This window comes from Leucopleurus acutus (assembly GCF_964270905.1).
Source record: "Leucopleurus acutus genome assembly, chromosome: 9".
In the NCBI taxonomy this organism is placed as follows: domain Eukaryota; kingdom Metazoa; phylum Chordata; class Mammalia; order Artiodactyla; family Delphinidae; genus Leucopleurus; species Leucopleurus acutus.
In genome coordinates, this window is record NC_139144.1 from 85,130,714 (window position 1) to 85,150,169 (window position 19,456).

The window sequence follows — 19,456 nt, forward strand, 5'->3', positions numbered from 1 at the left end:
GCGGGTAGGGCCTTGAAGCCTGGGAAGAAGTAGCCCGAGGCCAGGAAACCAAACTTTGCACAGGGAACAGTTAGTGTGTGAAAGCACCTCTCCCTCATCTTTGCTGACTCATTGAGCGGGTAGAGTGGCTTATCTGGTAACTAAATGAGCACCTGCACAGACAGGGAAACCAGGATTGAGACCTTATTAAAGAAATGTAAGAGACTACAGATTAAGGACTTGCCTTGGGAGAGGAAGCAGAACTGTTAGAAGGAAGAAAGAGCCATCAGGCTTCTAGAATGGAAGGATCTTGCGGGATATCCTAGGTCCTATCATGGCAGACGGCTGTACGCAAATGGGAATTATGGGGGGGGGAGTCTGATAGGAGAATTAACGGGGGGGTGCTTTTTATTAATGGGAGATATAAGAAGGTGGGTGGATATTAAAGAAGCAAGTAGATCAAGGGCTGTTCCTTTGGTATTTGGTAATTAATCTAAACTTCAGTAATTGCTCTAGTATTGTTCCTAGGCACACAGAATGGATGAACCCGGAAGGCCAAGTACTACTTTGGTCCATCCAGTCCCCACACCTGGCATTAGAGTAGCCTGTCATCTCAGTGCCTCCCTGCTGTAGGTTTCAGAGTCTTTACCAGGATAAGCTAGAGAAGACAGCGCCATCCTCTCAGATGCTTAACTTCCTTTGCCAGGAGAGCCTCTCCGAGGGCTCTCCCCCACGGGCCCAGGCCTGACCTTTCTGACTCACTGCCAGGGTCCATGTGCACTGAACTCAACAGTCGTCATTATTTTTATGGGAAAACACGATTTATATAACACTCTTTTCGTGGATAAACAGTGAGCTGCACCCTCTCCTCTCCTCTCCTCTCCCCCCATGACTGTGCCTTCACAGAAATGAGGGAGGCCCTGAGGGAGCCTGTCAGGATCAGAATTTGATTACAGCCCTGAGGGTGGGGTTGCCCCCCCACCCTTGCCAAGCAGTGGACAGCCTCCAGCATCGGGAACAGGACTGTCGTGGGCAGGTGGTTTGGCCCAAGTACTGACAGCAAAGCTGGCATGTTCCAGAGGATGAAACCTGTGATCATCCTAAAATCTAATTCTAGCCTCTCATTAGGAAATCAAATGCATTCTTTCTTAGGCTTCTCTTGGAAAGTTGATCTCCCTGCTTTTCTTCTGCTCTGTTCCGTGCCATGAATATCGCTACCGGCCCTCTCCCCGTCCAGGGTCCAGCCAGCCTCCTGCTTGCTAGGGCAGAGGAATCTCCCTGGCTCTCCTCCCTAACTGCATTGCAGCCCCTTAGCCTGTGCATCTGCCATACAGCTCCATCCTGCTCTCACCTGCTCAAATTATGGTGCTTCTTCCTGCCTTTCTTTCCTTCAAGCCCTCCAATACTGCTTTGAAGCCCCAGCAGCCCTCTCTGTGCTCCCTTCTCCTTCCTGGTGCCTCCGTGGGCCCACCTCCCTTGGCAAAGCACCCTGATAAGGAAACAGGGCGAGGTGACGAGACCCTGGGAAGCTCACCCTCCTGGTAAAGGACCAGGACTTTTAGTAGGTGCTTCCTGTCCCAGCCCTCAGCTTGTGCACCTCCAGCAGCAGCATCTTTCCTTTCTCCTGACCCACCATAAGAAAAGGTAATCCGTTTCTGGCCTAAGACAGTGCCTTGGGCCATCTAAAGAGCTAGATTAAAGAACAGAGCACAAGGCAGTGTTTTCCTGGGAAGAAAAGTGCACCCCATCTTTCCCACAGTGTTTGGGCTTGTAGATGGTGCTGTCGTGCTGCCCAGGACTTCTGGATAATTAATTAGCCTTCCTCTTTAGAGTAGCTCAGTAGGCATGTTCTCTCTTTGGACATGGATGAGGTTCAAGAATAGAGGTGGTGATGGGGGCTAGTCAGTTGGTCTGTCCCCTTATCGTCAAATTTCAATTCCTACAACAACTACGGAGTAGTGAGGTAGATACCAATATTATGCCCATTTTACAGATGAGGAAAACGAGTATTTGTCCAAAGTCACATAACTAGTAAGCGATAGAGCTGGAATTCAACCCAGGAAGACTGGCTTCAGAGTCCACACTTGTAAGCACTATGCTATATTGCTTTGCAGATATGTATATTTCACTGAAGGTTCCTGAAGCCTTTATCCCTGCTCCAAGAAGCAATTTACTTCATCTCAATTTAAAGCAAAGATGAAAACAACCTTAATCCACTACCCAAACCATTCTTCCCCCCTCCGGGGAAAAGGGTGCTTTCTGAATGGACGGAAACCAAGAGAGGTGCTTTGAGCCAAAAGCTGCCTTGCAGTTTAGCTGAGGCAGGATTTAGAAATGGCGTGAACGGTGCCTGCATTAGCCGACGGCACGGAGTGCTGAGTGCCAGCAGAGGAGATAAAATCAGACATATGTTTGGATATAAATGTTCTCTCCCTTTTTCTTCTCTAATTTTAAGCCCTTGCTGCTTTGTTGCAGTAAAATGTTGAAGCCTTAATTGTGGGCTCTGGCCCCCTAAGGTAGTAGCCTGGGCTGAGTAAGGCCCACTTAGCCTTCTGTTAATCTCTACCCATCTCCACCATTAACGGCATGGACTCTGCATCTCTTCCCCATTAATAGGCATTGTCTTCAAGGGACTCTTTACTAGGCTGCTGCCCTCCCCCCACCAGCCCCCCCCCCCCGCCGCCCCGTCCCAAAAAGTTGCTAGCTACAGTACATGTTAACAGCCATGATAGAGCGGATGTCCCTAGGCCTTAGAAACTAGCCTGTCTGCTCTATCTTCACTGATAGTAGAATGCAGCTTTACACCAAAGAGTGATAAAAGGCCCTAGAACAAATTGTGGGAGTGGCGACCAGATCATGATTTTAGAGCTGGGGCCAGGGTAGATGCAATGGAGGAGAGGAGTTAAAGAGCCCCCGCCTCCGCAAATAGTCTCATTGTTCAGCCAAATAAGCAGAAACCACTCCGCTGGGGAGAAGTTGCCCTTGAGAGGTGCTCTAAGGCCTCTGTCAGTCCTTTATTCTGCAAGCTTCCAAGGCTAAGGCTGGGAGAAGGCCAGTCCATCGTTCCCACTGTGAGCACCCTGCCTCGTCTACTTCACCTTTTCCCTAGCAGCCGCTGCCCTCTGTGGGATCCCGTGGTTTCTGCCTGCCATTGAACCTAAGAATCAGGAAGCTGTTAGGTATAGTCCTGAGAATCCAACTCCTTAGTCAGCACACGTGGCCCTTGGGCCACCTCTGGGGCCCCTGTGGTCCGAATTCTGCTCAGGCCCCGGAGGGCAGTAGAGCTGGTTCTGAAGGAGACTGGACAGCTCCAAGAGGAGGGAGAAGAGAACACAGCAATAGCTATAGGAAGGCCCCATTTTCACTGCATATTGGCCAGGAAAGAGAGATGTTCTTGAGAGCCAGTAAGAGCCTTTATGAGAAAGCACATTGGTTTGGGTAGTCAAGAGACCTGGGTTTCAGTCCCACCTCTTCCACTAATTAGCAGTGTGACCTTGGACTGTATCTTTCAGTTTCTCTGGGGCTCGGTCTCCTTGACTGTAAAATGTGAAGGGATTAGACTACATGGTTTTTCACGGCCTTTAAAAAATTCTGTAATGAAAAGTCTCTAACTCCATATAATCAGCGGCAGTCTTTTCCCTGTAACGTGTTGCTATGACTCCCCTCCCGAAGAGCTGCCAACCCGTGTTCCGTTCTCAGGTAACAAACCCTACAGCTTGGCCAGGCCGAGGATGAGTCACCCGCCCAGCATTGAAGGCTGCACTTTCGGTGCTCGTGGGACTCCTCTCTGAAAAGTTGTCCCAAGTGTCTGCTACAAAGGAGGGTGTACCCGACATCACGGCAGAGGAGAGTTGCCACTCTAAATGCTGAACCGGTGCCCAGGTCAGGGAGTAGGCCCAGTGGGGAAAGGAACTCCCCTTGCAGCTCTAAGGACACTCATACCCAGGACCATATTCTCTCTCCCCCAGGAACGTCCTTTGAGGTTCCTTCTGGAAAGCACTTCTCCCTCAGATTCCAAGACCTGAATATGCCCCACCCCCAGGACAAGTGCATTTGTTCATAGGACTCTTCCCCAGGAATGTTTTAGGCCCATTTCTTCCCCTCTCCCCTCAGATCTTTGTTCAGCCCCAGAGCCTTTGTCATTCCACAGCTACTGCATAGTTCCCTGGCCGCCCAGATAGCTGTCAAAAGAGGAGGGGTGTAAGGAAACGGGCTCCACATCCTCTATTTCTGAAGCAGCTCCTTCCTTCACAGTTGCCTCTGAATGTGTACCCAGGAAGCTGTTCTAAACAGCCTGAGCTGTGTCTTATGGCACTAGGAAAGGGGGTGACTTCTTGCATTTTTCAACTGGTCCTCGCCAAGTCCCACCCTTTTCTCGGCTGCAGCTTTCTCTTTTTACTGGGGGTAGGGTACTAAAGGACGGGCGGAGGAACATATCATTGTAGCCTAGAGACATGAATGGCAGTTTCTAAAAGTGTGAGCCCATGCATACACACTGCCACAAACACCGACACCCAGAAATGTTGTGTATGTGAAATACACAAACACACAGAGGAGGATTAAGAATTGGCCCTTTCTTAGCCAACTGCTGCAAAGTGCTGCCTGCCTCTCTCTGTGTTCAGCGCCAGGGAGATGACACCCACTCAGTCCCGATTCCCTGCACTCGTATAAATACTAGTGCTGAAGAGACGCAGGGTCCCAGTTCAGGCAGCCTGCCTGGACCACGTCCCTCGGCTACACATCAGGAGATCAATACCCACCACCACCAAGACACGTTTGACTGACTATTCAGCACCCAGAGAACAGAAGCAACACCGCCTGTGGGATCTTTAAGCACAACAACATTATTGCAGTGCTCTTAAATCCAGGTCCCCCGGGGTCCCCGTGTAGAGCTGGTGCTGCCTGACCAGCAGCTTCTGCTGAGGTGGCGTTTAACTCCTGGCCGGGTCCCAGGAGCTGAGGCTGACCCATTTCCCCCGCTTTTCCAGGGCACAGGGAATTCAGTTCTACCCCCCAACAGAGCCAGGGACTAACACACTTAGCTTGTGAACGGTGCACTAGTATCGGGGTGCTTTTATTTAAGCTAAGGAAAAGTGGCTGACAGCCTTAGCGTGTTCCCATACTTCAAAGAAATGGAAGATTGTCCTCCCCTCCCCTTTTTTTTCTTTAAATAGAAATTATTTGGTCAGCGCTCATAAGAAGCTATAGGTTCAGGGTCTTACTCAATTTAACCCTTTGGGGACACTGAATTAAAAATTGAACAATATTTATTAAAATACAAAAATACACTTTTCTCACGTTACAATCAGTGGCATTTCCCCCCCACACCCCACCCCCTTTCAAATCTGAACCCTTTATTTCCTTTTAAAGCTAAAATAATAAATGAAAGAAGTTACATCATTAAATGGACCAGAATAACAGAGATCTCTGCCTTCCCCACCCACGCCCGCCCTTTCTCGTCCCCCTCCTCCTGAGGTAGCCCTGGGAGAGGGAAGCATTTCCCCCCATTGTGCTACATTCAACAGGACTCCATGCCACACTCATTCTGTGTGTATCACTTTGTTTTAACTGTGGATTTCGCATCTTTTTTGTGAACCATCCTGGTGAGGAAAGGCTTCATCACTTTCAATGAGCCTGTGCCCTTTTTGTCTCTCCTCTTTCTTCTCTACTCATGTCCTGCCCCCTCCCCATCACCACAACCAGTTGACATCAGCAGTAATAATCCCTAATGAATCAGCATTTAGAATAGTCACCAAATCACAAGCATGAGAAAAGCTTCCACTCCCCCAAGCTTCCCACTCCCAGCCTCTCCCCCCTTGTCCACCTTAAACCAATCCTTTAAAAAAAAAAAATCATCAAATGCATCACTGTCTACAATCATTTGTCAGATACCAGGAACAACAGGTGGACATGGCACAATGCTGAGTTATGGCCTCCTGCGAATACCTTCTCTCTGCCTCTGCTCTCCCTTCCCATCCCCCTTTGGTACCACGCCCCCCTGCCCCCCCAGGGGCCACCTCCTTCTCCTGGGAAGCCCTGAATAGACACATGCCTTGCACAGAGTGGGTTAAGCCCAACTGCAGGAATCTGGTGCAATGTGAAAGCGCTTGACTGACAGCTACGCCAGCTCCCTTCCTTCTCTGCTCCTTCCCGAAGCCCTCTGTCAGGCGGGTCACGCTGTGTCCCACTGCACAAACCAAGAAGACTTGTGCACAGGGATGCACATACTCGGTCCCTTAAGGTTTCAGTTGAATTTTGGTGGTTTTCCTGTTTAAACTACATTTTACAGGTCTGTCTTTCCCTTGGCCTCTGAAGAAAATATTATTGCCTCTCAACATTTTAAGCACAGTACAAATTCTTAGTGCTCTTTTTCGTTTGTTTGTATTCTTTGTTTAAATAAGATAAATCTGCAAAGACAGCTCTCAGCCTAAGAAAGATGTCTAGAGAAATGGGTATTCCTGTGTCCTATGAAGCATCTTCTAAAAAATGACAGTTCAGTCTACCCTCCACCCCTCAGCAGCCCACACCCTAACTCTTTAGGGATATTGGTTGGTGTTTTAGTTTGTTTTATTTTAGCAGTTTCAGCCCTATACCAGAAATCTCTCCTGGCAGCACAGCAGACTGACTTGTGGCTTCTATCCCACAACATTCCCAAGGTCCCCCACCCCCTTTAAATAGAACTTACAAGTTAGAAAATAGTTTTGTTTTGATTTTTCTTTTTAAATTTTAATATAATCTGTTTCTTTTACCAGCCCATAGACTTAATATATAAGCATATACAAGAAAAAGTCTCTCCCCACTCTGTACAAAAGTTGCTGTCTTTTGTGTGTGTGTGCATTCTATTGCATTTTATAAGTTTGGGGGGGGGAGTCATATTTGAGTTTCCTGTACCTTGTCCTTGGTATGGGTCTGAATGATATAAGGTTCAGAGATAGTAGTGACTGTGGGGTGCAGAGAGTTCCCCAGACTGTTTTCTGTCCAGTGGGCCCCATGTGCTGGTTTGTAGGTGTTGTAGTTAATATGGTCATGAATTGTGGGCAGCACGACTGCCCCCTCACCTGATACACCGGATGGAGCTGCTGCTGCTGCTGCTGCAGATGCCGCCGCTGGGATGTCTTCATCCACCTGGATAATCTCAACAGTCCGGGCAGCTGTGACTGTACTCCTCTGCTGGTGCCGCTTGCGAAGTTTATAGAAGACAATCAACATGGCAGCAGCTAGCAGAGTCACTGCCACGAAGCAGCCAATGATGATCTTGGTGGTCTTCATGACTTCATCCAGGCTGGTCTGCATCTTATCATTGGTGTCCGTCGCGGTTACCGCCACCTGCTTGGGCACACGGGTGGTCTGAATGAGCACCGTGGTAGAGGTGGTATATGCCGGCTGGTAACCGGTGGACGTAGTAGGAACGGGCTTGTACTTCCGTGTTGTATCCTCAGGCGAGATCTCAGTGGTCTCCACTGTGACAGTTGTGAAGAAGCTGTAGTTGGAGGTGTTGAGCTCGGCCGTGCTCACGTTGAGGTGGGCCGAGGCATTGGAGTTGCCCGCCACGTTGGTCACCATGCATGTGTATACCCCAGTGTCTGAGAGCAGCACATGGGAAAAGTTCAAGGTGCCGTCGTTGAGGACAGAGATCCGTGGGTGGCGGGAGGCGTGGCTGAGCACTGTCCCATTGGGCAGCAGCCACTTCACGGAGGACATGGGGGGAGTCCGACACTTGAGTTCTGCCATCCGACCCTCAGAGATATTGAGGTCCCGAGGTGCATCCATGATGAAGGGGGCAGAGCACTGGAAGGAGGCCTGGTCCACCTCCACCAGGTAGCGGCCTCGCATGTGCACGGGAGCATGACAGCGGCCACAGCAGGTGGAATTGGTGGGTATGTACTCTCGAAGCCACCAGGCTAGCCACAGAATGTCACAATCACAGTTCCAAGGATTGTGGTGTAGGTGCAACTCCACCAGGTACCTCAGTGGGGTGAAGAGGTCATGGGGCAAAGAAGAGAGGTTATTGTGGGCCAAGTTGAGTTCCACCAGGGAGGCCAGCCCATCAAAAGCATTCCGCTCAATCAAGCTGACCTGTGAGTTCATGACCCACAGCTTCTTGAGGGAGCTCAGGCCATGGAAGGAGCCAGGCCTGATCTCAGGGAAGTGGTTTCCTGACATCTCCAGCTCCTCCAGCCCCACCAGGGGGGTGAGGTTGGGCATATCTTTAATGTTGCACATGCCCAAGTTCAGGTACTTGAGGTTGAACAGTCCCTCAAAAGCCCCCTCCGAGATGTACTCTAGCTTCTTGAGCTCCCCCAAGTCCAGGCGCATGAGGGAGGGCACCCGGTTGAAGGCGTAAGAGGGGATGCTTTCTATGGGGTTGTTGCGCAGCCAGAGCTCCCGCAGCTTGGACAGGTATTCAAAGGCCCCGCTCGGGATGACTGTCAGCCAGTTGTCAAACAGCTCCAGGGTGTTGAGGCTGGCCAGGCCGTTGAAGGCCCCCACCTCGATCTGCCGGATGGAGTTCCTGCCCAGCTGCAGGACCTCCAGGTGGTGGAGGTGGCGGAAGGTGTCAGCCTGGATCATCTGGATGTTGTTTTCCATGAGGTTGAGGTACCGGGTGTTGGAAGGAATACCCTGAGGGACCTCGGAGAGGCCCCGGCGGGTGCACACCACCTTGCTGAACTGGTTACTGCACGAGCAGACAGACGGGCAGTTCTGGGGCCCGGCGGAGGCGGCAGCAGCGATGGCTGCACACAGAATCCACACTTGCGCCGTGAGGTAGACGACGGGGAGCAGGACGGCATTCCAGGTGTGGTGCACAGTTACCTGCCACAAGAGCTTCATGGTGTGGCACGTTCATAATTCACCACCGCCTGGGATTTTGGCTCGGAAAGGAGAACCAGCCCTACCCCGGCTTAAGTGAGCTAGGAGCTCCTCTTTCCATCTGGAGAAGGAGGTGGGGAGGGGGCGATTAGAGAGACGGAGCAGATCGGCCGGAAAAAAAAATCATGCCAAACTAAGAGTGGCCCCTCGTCTTCCAGCCCCCCCTCGAGGCCAGCCCTCGGAAAGCTGGGACTTTCTCTCCCCCTTTGCGACCATCCCCACCCAGTCATTCGCTCTCACCTACCTCGGAAGGAAGGAAGGGAGGGAAGAACTGGCGCGGTGTCCTTAAGCGTTCGCCGCCGGAGCTGGCCACCTCGTTCCCATTCTCACTTCTTAGTTTTAATTAACAAAAGGGGGAAGTAGAGGGGGCGGGGAGGGCAGAGGGGAGGGGAGGGGTGGGGGAGACAAAATGGCTTCTAGTAAATCCGGAGCCGGCTAGCGGAGCCGCGGAGTTGAGGCGCGCCGGGAGAGCCGAAGCCCGGCGGGCTATGCAGGTGCATGCCCCCCCCTCAGCCCGAGGCGGGGCGCCACCAGCGCTTCCCGGCTTTGTCCTTGGACCCTGGCCCCGGCTCGCACCAGCCGAGGAGGAAGCCGCTTCATCGCCGGAGTGTGCCTCCGGCGCCCCCCGCCCGCTCCGGGGCTGCCACCCGGCGGGGAGTGAGGGGGCGCCCCGCAGCCTCCCAGGCCGCGCTCGCTGCCGAAGCTGCCGCCGCGCTGGCCCCTCTCCTTGTGTCGGCCGCTCCCGGCCCGAGGCAGCTGATGCAGTCGTTCGCTCGCGGTGCTGCGAGAGTTAAGAGGAGGTGTTCGCCGGTCTTTCGTCCCCCCCCCGCCCGCCCGCCCGCCCGCCCGCCTGCCTTCCGACACACACCCCCTTCTCTCCTCGTCTCTTCTCTTAAGGGTTAAAAAGACAAAAACTGGGCTCAGTTTCCCAGTCCGCCGGCTGCTGGTGCGAGGAGCAGTAATCCGTCCAGCCCCCCGAGGGGCAGCGGCGTGGAGGCAGCGCCGGGACCTGGTCTGCCGGCCAGAGGAGCGCGCGACGGCCGGGTCGCCCCGCGCCGCAGGCCCCTTCGGGGAGTCCGGGGGCGGCTGCAGCCCCCGGAGGCGCGGAATCGCCCGCCGCAGCCGGGCCGCCGGCGTGCCGCCGGATCTGGCTTTGTGCAGAGGGAGCGAGTTCAGGGCTCCGGCCCCCGGCGCCTTCAGCGGCTGCGCTGCCCGCGGACTGCTGCAGCGGCCCCGGCGCTGGCGGCGGCGGCGGCGTGAGCAGCGGGGGTCGCGGCTGCGGGGAACGCTCCGGAGCCCGGGAACATGGTCCCCACTCGCTAGCAGCAGCGGCGGCGGCGGCGGCAGCAGCAGCAGCAGCAGCGGGGCCCCTGTGCACGGCGCCCACGGTCTCCTCCTCGCGCCAGGCTCGCGGTGTTGCAGGCAGCAGCCACGCAGACTGCTCTCTCATCCTTTTGTCCTTCAGTCAGAACGTGAATGTACTGCTGACGCATACTGTTCTGAGGAGAGAAGATTAGCGTGATGCAGTGCTCTTATGTATTAACACCGCTCCCCCTCCGCCGCCTGCCCTCGAGGGGTTAACGCCGGCGCCTTCCAGCGCCGCGCCGGCCCGCGCCGCGCAGCCCCGAGCTGTGCGCCTCCGTGCGACTTCCTCCCTCCCTCCCTCCCTCCCTTCCTCCCTTCCTCCTTTCCTTCCTTCCTTCCTTCCTTCCTTCCTTCCTTCCTTCTTCCTTCCTCTCTCCCCCAGCCCCACCCCCCTCCCCGGCCGCTTCCTCCCCGCCCCCTCTAGACGCTGGGAGCGGGCCGGGCGAGGGAACAGGAGTGAGCGTCAAGTGGGGGGCCGCGCGCAAGTCGCAGGCGTGCGCAGCTATTTTGGTCCGATCGCAGGGAGCCGCCGGGTGGCCGCTGATAGGCTGGAGCGGCGCGGGGCTGCTGCTGCGGAGGGATCGCGCCGGCCCCGGCCCCCGCCCCGCACCGGGCACCGGGCACCCTCGGGCTCTGGGTGCGCTGGGCTCAGGGCCTGGGGAGCCGGAGGCGCGGCGGCCCTCGGCGGGGCTGCTGCAGTTGGCAGGCCTCCCGCCCGGACCGCGTCATCCTCACCCCCGGCGACTGCGGACGGGGCGACCGGCCGCTCGGCCCGGGCTGCACGCTCGGAGTTCTGAGCTGCACTGGGGGACGCGGGGGCGGCCGGGGCGCTGCTGCACATGTGTCTGTTCGTCCTGCCCCTTCCCTCGCAAATTTCCTCACCCGTCGTCGGCTTTAACTAGGGCTTTCACTGATAATTTTCTTAATGAGGGTTGCGGGTGAGGCAAACCGTGGAAGGAAAGACCAAGTGCGGGGAGCTAGGGGAGTAACAACCTGGGACAGCGCGCCAACCAGCTGGAAGGATTGAGGTGAACTCCCAGCAGCCAGGGCACAACCCGTTCATTAAGCAGCCGGAGCCGCGGCTTCTCACTCTTCGCAGCCCCGCGCCCTTTCCCCTCCGTGCGCCCAGAGATTGGAGGGAGTGGGTCTTAAAGCTTCCGCCCCATGAGCTCCACCAGCTCTTCTTTGTTTCTGGGAGTCCCTGGGAAGAACTGCGTAGCGTCCTGCCCCTACTTCCGGTGAGAGGCGACCCCGGGGCGTTTGATGGACCAGTGTAGGAACGAGAACAGGACTTGTTCAGAGTTTTCCCACCGGGGAAAATGACTCCTCTTTCTCTGCCTGGTGCGGCGGAGGCCAACTGTGGCTAAGCCCTGGGAAGCCAGCTGGCAGAATATGGCACTGGTTTAGTGTTGCTTCTTTTCAAGGGCTACCTCCAGGCTCCTTTCCTTGTGCCCGCCCACCTCTGCCTTGGCAAGCTTGCTTGCCCATCACCTACCTGCACGTGGGCTGTTGCTTAAGAGGAGGAGGTCCTGGCCTGGATCTCTTAGCTCTCGGGATTCTGCCACACCCTTATCTCAATATTGTATGCTGCCCAGTAATCTGAAACCTCCTTAAATATGCCAGGGAATTTTTGAAGTCCGTGGAGGGAATGGAAACAGCTCCATTGTAGGCAATTTGGATTCCCTGTCGTTTACCAACTTTTTTATTATGTATTTGCAGTCAAATAATAACAACATTAATAGTTAATATGTTACCTAAGATCACATAGTAAGCGGTAGAGCCAGGCCTTGAACCCTGGCAGAGCTCAGATGTCTAGGAACTTGGACAGTAAAAGTGATTCTCCAGAGTTTTCTCCCAGTCAATAAGAACTCAGGTTTCATTCATTTACTTCAACAGTCATTTACTGGGATGTTTGTCTACTGTATGCTCTCCACTATACCAAGGATGGATGGATGGATGGATGGATGGGTGGATAGATGTGTTCTTGTTTAATCTGCCTTTACCCAGTGACACAGTTGCCATAGTTGTCTCCATTTTATGGATAGAGGTACTGAGCTCTGGCAGGCGAATAACATGCTCAAGGTCATACACCCAGAAAGCAACAGAGGCAGCATCTCAATCCAGTCTTCAAACCCTGAGTCCAGTGTTTTCATCGCTGCCACAAAGATGTCCAGTATGTTCACTCTGCATAGAGTAAATGGCGGAGACAAGGTGGGGGGACAGCCTGCATAAAACATTTCAGGGAAGGGTATATGGAATATACTAGAATGAAGGGTGGGAGAGGAGGGGCTGAGAAAATAGATCCTTTATTTAACTCGTTTGACTCACAATTACTAATCAAAGAGAGAAATGGAGGTTGAGTTCCATCTGGGCTCTTTTTCCCTTCTTGACTAAGCCCCATTTGCACACCATCAGCTTCAAGCAGGACACACCCATTTATACCCAGGTGTGAGTCTAGCCTGACAGGTATCTGTGGAGGAGAATTGAACACCCGCTGTTGAGAAGTTCTCTCCTTGCCACAGCTGGCATTGAGCTGGTAGGGTTCCAGAGGGACCCCGGCCAGGGTCTGGATGGCGCCCTGGTACATGGCTGCCCCTCCCCCCTCAGGCAGAAGCGGGGCCTGCCTGGCTGGTGTGGGCAAACTCAGAACCCATCTGTTCAGCTCCAGGCCCAGCAAATGTTGTGTAGGTGGATGGAAGGGTAGGATCAAACCGGTACTTAGTAATGGGGTGGTCTCGTGGTAAATATTTGTGAGTGATATCACCCAAGCTTCGTGCAGCTCATGGAGTTCTAGATAGGGGTACTTTGCCCTCTGTAGGCCAGCTAGGCTAAGGGAGCATCATAGAAACCATCAACTGGACCAAGGAGGCTGTGGGACCATGGCAGCACACACAGCCCTTTTGAACTGGAAGTGGCACTGAAGCCTCTAATCCTGTCGCTCGAGTGTCGTCTAGCCATCTGTCTGTTGCTCCTCACAGCCCCTGCTTCTGACTGCGTCCTTGATTTGGAGTGGTGCCACCAGGGAATAAAAAGAAGAGGAAGGGCTTAAACTTGGAGAGGAGAAAAGGAGAAAACCCCGGGTTGAGAGTGTTTTCACTTGTGGTTTCCCACAGAGAGACTGCTGCGATAAAGCAGAGTTGAAGAAGCCAGCCAGTGATCCGGCAAGGCTGTGTCAGCCGCTTGTTACCTGCACTAAGACTGGGATGCCTGAGTTCTAGTCCCTTTTCTGCCACTGATTAGACATGTGACAAAGCTTAAATTAAGACGGCTCTAAACCTTGGTTTCTTCATTTCTAAAATTAAGGGAATGGACTAGAAAGTTCCTTCCAGCTCTCATCGTCCACGATTCCCACCCCTCCTCAGATGTAAAGCTTTGTGAAGAAGATTGATCCTTTGGGGTTGTAGTCAAGTCTTGGTAACGCACCACAAAGTTGAGAAGCGAATGATTCCTTCAGTTGAATCGAGAAATCCACAGTGCCAGAGCAGAGCAGACTGTTTTCTCAGCTACTAAAAAGGCCTGCAGATCATAGAGTGCTAAAGCTAAAAGGGACCTTGGAGATCATCTGGACTTAACCTTTCATTTTACAGATGTCGTTAATGAAGTTCAGAGAGGCATAGTGACTTACCTAGAGCCACACTACTAATTGACATCAGAGTCTCTGTCCCTTCTGAGCTCAGCCCCTCAGTCAAGACGACAGTATGTGGCTAATTGGCATTTAAACCTGGGGCTTGAAGATATTTTCCAAATGCCTGCCTTCTGTGCTGTTGTATGCAGGTGCTATCATTATACCTTGCTGGGCTGGGTTAACGATGGGTCTTTGATAGAGCCATTCAGAGTGACTTTGGACCCCTAATAAGAAGTGGAGGGAATTCCCTGTTGGTCCAGTGGTGAGGGCTCTGTGCTCTCACTGCCGAGGTCCCGGGTTCAATCCCTGGTCGGGGAGCTAAGATCCTGCAAGCTGCGCAGCGTGGCCCCCCCATAAAAGAAAGTGTTAAAAAATTTTTTTTGAGAAGAAATGGTCGTCCAGGGGACTGGCTAAGGGGACCCAGCATAACTGGGCGCCTGGTAAAGCCCATGGTAGACCATTCCTCAGCCTGACATGCATCGCTGAGGCATTACCCTCAGCAGCCACTAGATGTCCATAATGCTTCGCAGGGTTTGCCAGGAGTGAGCAGGGTGCTACCTTGCCTCCAGTAGGCTTTTGGCCCCCTCAAGGTGGGTCCATCCGTGGCAGGAAGATCACATATGTACCCCCTGAAACTCTAGTTCCTATTTGCAATATTTTTCGGCTGCCAAACCCTACTCAAGTACCTTATCTGTTTTTATGCTGTTTACACTGCCGTTTTAACTAAGAAAAGAACAAGAGCAAGGGAGGAAAAGCGATTTGGAAGATAGGAGGAAAGAAAAAGAAAAATAGTATGGAAATTGACCTCCACAAAGGGAAAGACATCAGTTGGTTGGTGAATTAGTAGTGACAAAACATAAGAAATGGTCTATATGGAAAAAGTCACCTTCTCCTATCTAAGGCAGTGAACACATTGTGTGTGTGTGTGTGTGTGTGTGTGTGTATTTGCATCTCTCACTCACTTCCACCCACATGTACAGATACTCTTCCAGGGTCAACTGGTCATGAGGTTTCTGTTTAATGGATAAAGTCACCATTGCAAAAAAATAAGGTTATTTTTCTTGCCTGTGGTCCTGAAGTGAGCCTGTGACTATGCCATTACTACCCACAGTCATAAAGGGAATGGATTTTATTCCTTGAGCCTGATGATTCAAGGCGACACAGCTGTTCTAGACTTACTCACTCTTCCTAGTGCCTCCAAATCCACTGTCCTTTTCCCCTAAGAACTCTGCTCTCTAAGGAAGTCGGAAGGAAGTGGACAGAAAAGCACTCTCCCTCTGGGTCCCATCCAGAGCAATTTGTAGAAAACCTCAGAAAAGAAAAGATGCTTAATAAGAATGGCAAAGGGCTATAGAATGGAAGGGCCTCATCCTCTTCTCTGAGGCTGGTTTCCTGGGGCTTAACCGTTTCTTTTCGGGCTGCCAGGCCTGAGTGAAGGGAGAAACCTCCCAAGGCCCCAACTGCCGCCTCTTTTGGAATAGACAGTTGGTGCCCATTCTAGCCACAATTGTCGTTATGGTCAAACAGCCCAGAGAGGTCCAGCCAAAAGCCTTGGAAATGTACTCTTCAGGTGCACTAGCCCAGTACAGGCCCTGTGGTTTATCCTTCCCTTTAACTGCCTTTGTGTAGCAGTAACAGTAATGATGTTAACAGCAACATTTCCTGGGGCATTGATCGGTACCCATATTAATCATCACAACAGCTCTGTGAGGTGGGTGCCATTAGATTCCCCATTTTGCAGATGAATTTAAGACGCTTTCTCAGGATCACAGAACTAGTAAGTGACTATATCAGTTTCCTAAGGCTGTCGTAACAAATTACCACATATTTGGTGGTTTAAAACATCAGAAATTAGGGCTCCCCTGGTGGTGCAGTGGTTGGGAGTCCGCCTGCCGATGCAGGGGATGTGGGTTCGTGCCCTGGTCCGGGGGGATCCCACAGGCCGCGGAGCGGCTGGGCCCGTGAGCCATGGCCGCTGAGCCTGCGCGTCCAGAGCCTGTGCTCCGCAATGGGAAAGGCCACAGCGGTGAGAGGCCCGTGTACCAAAAACAAAAAAAAAAATCAGAAATTTATTCTCTCGCAGTTCTGGAGGCGAAAGGTGCAAAATCTGGTAGGACCCTCCTCCCTCCAAGGGCCCTAGGGGAGACTTTGTGCCTGGCCTTTTTTGCCTATTCCAGCTCCTGGTGACTGTCCCATTCCTTGATTGGTGGCTGCATCACGTCAATCTCCTTCGTCATGTTGACTCCTCCTGTTCTGTCTGTCTCCTCTTTGACTTATAAAGGACACTTGCCATTGGATTTAGGGCCCACCTGGTCAATCAAGGGTGATGTCATTGCAAGATCCTTAGTTGCATCTGCAAAGACCCTTTTTCCAAATAGGGTAACATTTACAGGTTTGGGGGTGGGGGCGTGGGCATTATCTGTCTGGGGCTCATTCAGCTCACTGCAGTGACAGAGCTCAAATCTATTCAGCATTCAAATGTTAAACCACTGTGATGCTGCGATGTGCCACTTAAGATATACCCTCCCTCTTACCTCTAGCAGGTACATCCTCTGTGTACCTGTGCTTGTGAGGGGCAGAGGAGAGGAACCAGGTGTCAGCGGTATGGCCATTGGGTCTTCCCGTTGGAAAGGGAGAGAGGGTTCCCTCAGTCAGTGCAACAGTTAGGAAACATCACGTGAGCCGAGGGAAGGGGGGCGTGTGGACCAGAGAAGCTCAAGAAATCTGCCTTGATTCCTTTTCTTGATAATTTTCTCACTCTTTACATGGCCTGTTGATTTTATCCCAAAGATCTTGGAACATCTAAGCATTTACCAGTAATATCAGAGGTACGTCTTGGCATTGCTACAAAATTTGGCTCACCTGTAACTAAGTCACAGAAATGTTGAGCTTCCCACTCATTGGAGATTAAGAAAGCCCTAAAGATCAGAGCCCAGCAGATACAAAGGCAGATGTGGGAGTGAGAGTTATGAGTAAATGGCTTTTCGAGTATCTCCAGCACAAATTTGATCCTTAACCCAGAGTCCATGCCTGCAGGTACACACACATACACAGTGGTTTTATAAATTTATTCAAGTTTTGGTTGGTGAAAGCCCAAACACTTTTTTCCCCCAAACTGAGTCCTACATGAAAGAGGGAGAGAGAGAGAAAGAATGAGTGAATACATGTATGCATGCATTCATACATACATGTTAGTGGGCATTATACCATAGTGGAGGTTATGAAAATATTTCTGGAATCAGAGAAACCTGGGTTCAAACCATGGTTCTCTCTTGCCTACTGTGTATAATATATGCTGTGTATATAAGTTGCTTCTTTAAGCTTCAGATTCTTCATGTGTAAAGTGGGATTAATAACTATTTATTTTGTGGTATTATTGGACTAGAAGCAAGTAAGGAAAATCAGTCAGTCTTAGCTAATAGTAATAGTAGTAGCAGCAGCTGTTACTTTCTAATAAGTAACAGACCTGGTGCAACCAAATAAAAAATAAATAAAATTAAAAAAAAAGAATACCCAGAACCTTGTAATTAAAAAAAAAAGATCAGCTTTTTTTTTTTTTAAATACAGGGAAATTTAAGGAGGATCCTAGTGGTCATAAGGTTTCGCCAGTCCTCAGTTTTTAAAATAAGGAAACTAGTATAGAAGGGAAATATTTTTATCCAAAGTCAATTACTGAGAGAATCCTTTTTTTTCTTTTATTTTTCCCTCTCTGCTCTTGGTATTGCACCTAATTTAGACCTTTCGTTCTTCATTTGAGATATAAGGTGTTTCTCACTGTTTTTAACAGTTAGTTTTGAGATAATTTTAGACTCAGAGACAGGTTGAACATACTCAGACTATAGGATATGGTCTTCACCCAGCTTACTATTATGTTAACATCTTATATCACAGAACATTTACTCAAAACTAGAAATTAAAGGATTCAAGACATAGATGTTTACTCTTTCCCTCTAAATCTATTCTCCACAGCCACCAAAGCCATCTTTGTGACACTGTGACAGATCATGTTATTGATTTGCTTAGAACACTCCAGTGTTCTTCCCCTCATAATTCAAATAACGACCAAATGGTGTACCATGAACCACAGGCCCTAAGCTGTCATGCCTTGCCTGCTCCTATGCCCTCGTGTTTCATCATCTTCCTGCTTACCCCCTACCCTTCAGCTATGCTGCTCTTCTTCTTTTGGAATACTCTAAGCTGGTTCTCCCCATTAGGGCCTCTGCTCTCTCCTCTGTCTGGAATGTTCTTCCCCCACATCTTCAGGTGGTTGGCTCCTTCTTGAGCAGGTCTCTTGGGACTTTCCATGACTACCCTGTCCTTTAGACTACTTTAGTAGCCCCACCAATCATAGTCACATCCCTGGGTTTTATTTTCTTATTTGATTTACCATCATCTGAAATTCTCATTTACTTGCACACCCCATGAAAGCAGAGGCCCTTCCCATCTTGTGCCCAACACCTAGATCATAGTGGTGAATTGATTGTTTCAGAGGAAAGAGGACTATTCTTTGACCCAAATGAATAGGAGTTCAGGCCTCCCTAATGATGTATCAATAGCCCTAGCCCTACTCCATAAACCTTTGAAAAGATAGGTGAAAAATGACCAGCTTTTGGGACTTCCCTGGTGGCGCAGTCGATAAGACTCTGTGCTCCCAGTGTGTAGAGGGCCCAGGTTCGATCACTGGTCAGGGAACTAGATCCCACACGCATGCCGCTACTAAGAATGCACATGCCACAACTAAGGAGCCCATGTGCCGCAACTAAGGAGCCCGCCTGCCTCAACTAAGACCTGGTGCAACCAAAAAAAAAAAAAAAAAAAGACCCCGAACCTTGTAATTAAAAAAAAAAAAAAAGCTCAGCTTTTTTTTTTTTTTTTTTAAATACTGGGAAATTTAAGGAGGATCCTAGTGATCATAAGGTTTCGCCAGTCCTCAGTTTTTAAAATTCCTAACCCCTTGCTGACAGATTTATGAGCAAGAGTTTTATGGAGGTGTCATCAAGGCTCACGGGTTCTTGGCAGTTGTGGATATGTGAAGAGTGAGCAGAAGAGCGAGTACAGGTACACAGATACGATTATCTGTGCTCATGGCTACATGTGCCTGTCATTTTCAAATTTGCTAAAGTGCATTTTCTCCAAAGGGAGTGAGGGCTGTTGAGCCTGAAATAGGGAACACCAGGACTGTAAGATGAAATGCTTTGAAAGTGGCTATGCCAACGCTAATTAAAGAACGTTAGGACAATCACTGCTAGCAGTAGTAAAGGGCGCCTCATTACCTCGCTTTATGGAGAGCTGGGTAAATTTAAAGGCAGCAATAATTATCCCACTGAGTGCTGGAGCTCTAGTGCAGTCGGTGGGCACCTGGCTGGGCGGTGAGAGGAGCCCAGAGCTTCTGTCCAGGGTCCTTATCTCTATTAGCTGCAGTCCCTAAATTTTGCATGACTGAAGAACAAACAGTTCCATCAGCAGACTCTTAATTTAAAACACTCAGGGGGGAGATTGAAGCAAACAGCTGTTTGGAGAGTCTGACTGGGAGCCTGGCCACCTGGGTCCTTCCCCAGCTTTGCTATTGGCTTTCTTTCCCTTTTCCCATGAGGGAAGATGGTTCTTCCTGTTGTG

The 19,456-nt window shown here is 51.0% G+C and overlaps 2 protein-coding genes across 2 annotated transcripts in view; one reads left to right on the plus strand and one right to left on the minus strand.

Annotated features, from left to right (window-relative positions):
• Positions 1 to 19,456, plus strand: part of SND1 (staphylococcal nuclease and tudor domain containing 1) — a 419,761-nt gene that overhangs the window by 351,297 nt on the left and 49,008 nt on the right. The window lies entirely within an intron of this gene.
• On the minus strand, positions 6,850 to 8,811 carry LRRC4 (leucine rich repeat containing 4; the record flags this gene model as incomplete). Its single annotated transcript, XM_082846575.1, has 1 exon — positions 6,850 to 8,811. The coding sequence occupies one exon, from the start codon at positions 8,809 to 8,811 to the stop codon at positions 6,850 to 6,852; it is 1,962 nt and encodes a 653-aa protein (XP_082702701.1).